This window comes from Triticum aestivum, chromosome 4D (genome assembly GCF_018294505.1).
Source record: "Triticum aestivum cultivar Chinese Spring chromosome 4D, IWGSC CS RefSeq v2.1, whole genome shotgun sequence".
NCBI classification, from domain to species: Eukaryota; Viridiplantae; Streptophyta; class Magnoliopsida; order Poales; family Poaceae; genus Triticum; species Triticum aestivum.
In genome coordinates this window covers 458,081,156-458,086,375 of record NC_057805.1, presented here as the reverse complement: position 1 = coordinate 458,086,375, position 5,220 = coordinate 458,081,156, and the positions used below count along the sequence as shown (strand labels likewise).

General features: G+C 45.8%; 1 protein-coding gene across 1 annotated transcript; it reads left to right on the top strand.

Annotated features, from left to right (window-relative positions):
• Positions 1 to 1,815: 1,815 nt before the first annotated feature.
• LOC123097063 (proline-rich receptor-like protein kinase PERK1) lies at positions 1,816 to 4,982 on the top strand. The gene is made up of 3 exons (XM_044518832.1): positions 1,816 to 1,831; positions 2,949 to 3,594; positions 3,822 to 4,982. Exons 1-3 carry the CDS (start codon positions 1,816 to 1,818, stop codon positions 3,862 to 3,864), a joined length of 705 nt encoding a protein of 234 aa, XP_044374767.1. The 3' UTR covers positions 3,865 to 4,982.
• Positions 4,983 to 5,220: the final 238 nt, after the last annotated feature.

Below are 5,220 nucleotides of genomic sequence, written 5' to 3'. Positions count from 1 at the left end.
GTGCGTAATAAGGAGGCACTTCCTTGCGTGCAAAGATATAGCTGGTGGGTCCGAGCTGTCAGCGGGGGGAACATTTTTTTTGCGAAATACAGAGGCCCTTCCGGTGGGTCCCAGATGTCAGGTGGAGGAATCATTATTTTGCGCATAATAAGGAGGCATTTCCTTGTGTGCGGCCGTGGACCCAGCTGTCAGCCTCTCCACGTACAGTCCACTTCCGATGGATGTCGTTCGTTGACCACGTTGACCACGCTGGGCCGAGAGCACGCGGTGGGGAGTACGAGGGTTGACTGGTTCGGCTGCCGTTGCCGGAAAATAACAGGAGGTGTGGGTGAGTAGAGGGATAGACAGGCCAGGGATGCGAGTATGGTGGGACCGTGAGGCCTGCCCGGCAGCACAGCCGGCCACGGGAGGTGGGAGCAGGCGGTTCCGCCGGCGCTGGTTTGGGCGGCTGGAGCAGGAAGATCAGAGACTGAAGAAGCACGATTGCCGTTAGATTGACATCTAACGGTCTGACGCTGGTAGAGTCGATTGTTGACTAAGTTTCTTTTTTTGAGAAACCTTGTGTACGCATGAACTTAGTAGGCCCACAAGTCAGCCTCCAAATCTGTGGCAGACAACATAGAGCCCATTTGCTGAATTTTTTTATAATTTGCAGTCCATTTGCTAATTCTTCAGTAATTTATTACAGCCCATTTTCTGCCCAGGACCACGGTAAAAAAGTTCAACCTTATTTTGCATATTTCGGTAGAGTCCGAACTGTTGTAATCCCGAAATGATAAACATTTTCTTAAGAACTTATTGATTTGCGAAAAAAATCATTTTGTTTTTGTAAGAAAATAAGACGTGGGACAATTGAGTTGGTTTAAGGGAAAACCAGTGGTAAAGAAATCAGCACTGGGAGGGAAAACAACAACAAAAATAAGGATGTAAATATGAAAAGGGAACTTTATGTATTTTCAATATAATGATACGTGTATATGAATTAGTAAAACTATAGGTAGAGATTGGAAAATGGATGTAGGACATGGCGTTTCAAGAGGAAAATAGAACTGGGCTGTGTGTTTGATTCAGTAAAAAAATGCCTGCGGATGTTGCAAGACAAAATATAACTAATGCTGGCGGGCCAGAGGCCAGTAGATACCTGTTGGATCTTTGTGCCCCGTTGTCGTTATGGGCTGGGCCTTTTAAAAACAAACCAAGCCTGGGCAGTATACAGCCCAGTTGAAACTTGCTCGACCTGAAAAAACAATATACCTGCTCAACAAACGAGAGAATTCTGCAAGTACAGACTGATAACTGGGATGCAGTTGTATATTCTTTTTCATCGTGATAATAAGTGCATGCACTTGTTTCAAAAAATTTGGAGAACTGGGAATTCGAACGGCAGGTGCTTATGCTACCCATCAAATAAAAATCAGGTGCCTGAAAATTTGTTTCGAAACAAATGATTCAGCTTTATATCCATGTCGACCCTCGACATGATTGTTGGAAGCAAATGCCAAGTTCATACCGAAAGATCGTTAACAACAATACCAACTTGCGGACGACAAGGTAGTACAAGTACCAATATCAAACTAACTTATAATCTTTTTACTCCTGGCCCTAGTGTTCGTCTGGTAGAAAATCTTGTAGAGGACCAGCTCCCGCTTCTTCTCTTGCTCCAGGTCCCCGAGGTGGTACTGGTGCATCACCCAGTTGGTCCTTTGCTGGTCGAAGTTCTTGTTGGTGTGCAGCACCAGAACCTTTTTGCTGCCCGTCTGCCGGCCGTTGACCACCACCGGCAAGGTATTGCCAGTCTTGTGCCACATCGCGTGCATGCCGCACTCCGATTGTATCTTGCGATGTGTCCACGTGCCCCTTCTGAATGCCCTGGAATTGCGCTGGAATAAATGCTTGCTTAGGCCACTCAGCATGATACCTGCAGTATTGTCGAATACAGGTTTTAGTGTACGTGGTTGGCATTTTCATAACATCTTTGGCATGTTGCACTCACTTGTTTCACTTTTTATTAACTGTCAAATTTTAACTGCTTCACTAGGTTTGCGTCTAACAAGAAAAATAGAGCTATAAACAAAAAAATATGTTTGTGCAAGTAGACGGCCGATCGGTGTCTTATCTGGAAGTTTCTCAGGATGGGTGTAGCATATGCCGTGCTCGCTGTCGATGGTTGGTATGAACAAATCGATGAGAGGGTGAGATCTCGCGCTGTCAGCAGTCACTTTGGCCTCAAGGTGCTCGATCAGCTCCTGAGTCGTGGGATCAAACTTGACGCCAGCCGGCAGCACTGGCCAATCCTTCTTGGACTTGCATCGGTTAATTTCAGTTATATGGTACTCAATGTATGATCAATCGACTGTTTTAAGTGAATGATGATATGTTTTGACAGATAAGTGGTACTCCAAATCTAAAGTCCACAATACCCGAAGACGCCGCCGGGATTCTTGTGTCACCTCACGCGCAGTGTGTTGTCACGTTAATTCAATGCGTGGACATGATGAATAATTTGACCGACGTATACTAGTACTGCTACTATACTACTTACTAGTCGTATTTAGTGTCACATTTTAACCATATGTTTAACTAATAAAATGTCAATGCGTGTCACCGAAAATTATTCCATTGGAAATTATGTTGAAATACGAATAAAACGATATAATTTTTTGTCACATGCATTAACATTTAGTTAGTGAAATTTATGGTCAGAATTTGACACAAATTACGAAGGGGACAAGTAAACAAAGAGGGAGGTAGTAGTACGAGTAGCGCAATATACGATATAGAGGACTAGTACAAATTTAGAAATGGGGTAAGAAGTTACAAGGCTGTGCGACAGATTTTATAGGCTACATTAGTAATATAAAATATAATTCCCATTGAACAACACTTTCACCAACAAGTACACACTTGAAGCCTAATTGAATTATATGGATCACATCGCCCTATATAAGGCCGATTGGAGTTCCTGAGATCTCGTAGAAAAAAAAAATCCCACCCAACCGTCCCCCACCTCTCACTCTCCCCTCGATCCCGACCGCCCCCGACCCACCTGTCGCCGCCACAGAACCCCCGACCAACTCGCCGCCGCCGCCCTCCTTCCACTGCGGTGGGCGGCCTCCCTCTCCCTGAATCCACTGCGGCGGCGACGGCCTCCCTCCCCCTGAATCCACAGCGGCGGCGGCCTCCCCTCCCCCTGAATCCACCGCGGCCACGCCCTGACTCCACTGCGGCGGCGACGGCCTCCCTCCCCCTGAATCCACAGCGGCGGCGGCCTCCCTTCCCCCTGAATCCACTGCGGCCACGGCCTCCCCCTGCTTCCAACGTGGCGACGCCGTCCCGCCCGCATGCTTCTGCAGACCACCAACGCCATTCACCGGCGACAGGCTCCTCCGCGGGTCGTCTCGGCAGTGGCGGTGCCCTCCTCCCCTCGGGCCCCTCCCTTCCTCTGCTTCAATCAGGCCACCGTTGCTGCGCCACCCGCCCCAAGCGCCGTCGTCCCTCCATCTCCTCCGTTGAATCCACCGCGGACGGCACCCTGCTCCTCAACGTCGGCACCACATCCAACTCTGACCGCGGCGGCCGACGACAATGTTACAGGTATTATCGCTACCTTTATTCCCTGATTTCTCTGTAACTCCATCTCCTCCATCTCCCTGTAGTCCAGAAAAGTTTTGGACAAAAGTTAAGGTGGTTGTTAGTGCTGCAATTTAGAGATATTGACGTTGATGATTATGTAAAAATTTGAACAGAAGTTCGAAGTTTAATTAAAAAGGAAAAAAAGGGCTCCATTTTAATAAGGAAACTTAAAAAAGCCATTGTCACAGGGCCGACCATGAAGATCTGATATTGAGAAGGTCAGGTGCATGATGCATCTCCGGCCATCGCCTTCCCACCTTTGCCTTACACCAAAAGCTGACCTTCTCTCCACCGTAGTGGTGACCTTCTGCTGCTTCCTCCTCCATCGCGCGCGCATCAGTGAAGCATAGATGGCGGCGGACTCCTATCCCACAGCATACTCGACGACCTGCCTGAGGCCTAAGCGTTGACCTGCCCGAGGCCTAAGCCGTGACCTTCATGCATCTTCTCCAAGTTGTTGTCATGGCCGCCCGCGGATGATGCATCAATGCTGGTCATGGGATTATGTGAGATATGTTCCTTGCAGGAAGAAGCACTAAAAAAACTGTGACGATGGTCTTCTCAGTAGCTCTACCGCAACAGGAACGTCTCTCTCAGTACTGATGGACACCAATAGTGTGAATTGATGTAGAGAACAAGTTTTGATTATGTGCTGTGTACATGCTTGTTGATATGTACACACATGACTTACACAGTATCAAACTTGTTAAACCTTGTTGGAACAAAAAGTCAGAAACCAATGTTATGATGGGATGATTCGCTGTATACATAAGTGATTACAACCACATTGATGCTCGCTGTAGTATGGAATACAGATTATTGAGTTCATAAAGTTTGTGCTATGCTTAGATTTAGTCATGCAAGAGGCTTGTATGGAATGTGTGATAAACTTACTCAATGGCTGTGTGACTGAACATGTTTGGTGTCTTGTTTCCTATGTTAGGCGTCAATCTAGTATTGCTCATGTATATGCAACTACATCTTTAGCGTTCTGTAATATTCAGAAGCAGTTCTTAAAATTCAGAAGCAGTGCTTGCCATGCTTTTCTACTGCCCGTATTTCAGATATATGGTTGGTGATTTGTCACTTGTTAAATTATATGGTAAGATGACATGAGGCGTGGAAAGGAGCAAGCAGGACACAATAAAGATGATGTCCTGACTTCATTTTTGGGACGGTTCAAAATGTATTTGGTTCAATTTCTTCTTTGTTTTGTCAATCACTATCTTGTTCATGCTCATTTGGTTAAAAATGGTCTTGTGTTCTGTGAAAATGTGAACAAATATGTATTCACAACAAAGAACGCCCAAGCATTTGCAGTTTTCCAGATTGCTATAAAATAATTTTTATATCTTGACTGTGGCTTTGATGCAATTTATTTCTGCATATGTATAAACCTGTCTGAATGGAGTGTTCCTGACTTGAGCGTGTATTTTCTTTTGATTTATGTGGCATTAATATATGAGGTACTGTGGTACTGAGGTTTGGTAGCAATGAGTGAGGGAGTTAATTTGTTTGAGCATTGGACTTGTTGCTGCTTCTTTCCAGTAGCATCATGCTACCAGCCTATCCTTGTTGTCTACTAGG

Coding starts and splice junctions, on each gene's coding strand:
- LOC123097063 (XM_044518832.1), top strand. Junction 3,595..3,821: donor GGCCGACGACAATGTTACAG/GTATTATCGCTA, acceptor CCATTGTCACAG/GGCCGACCATGAAGATCTGA.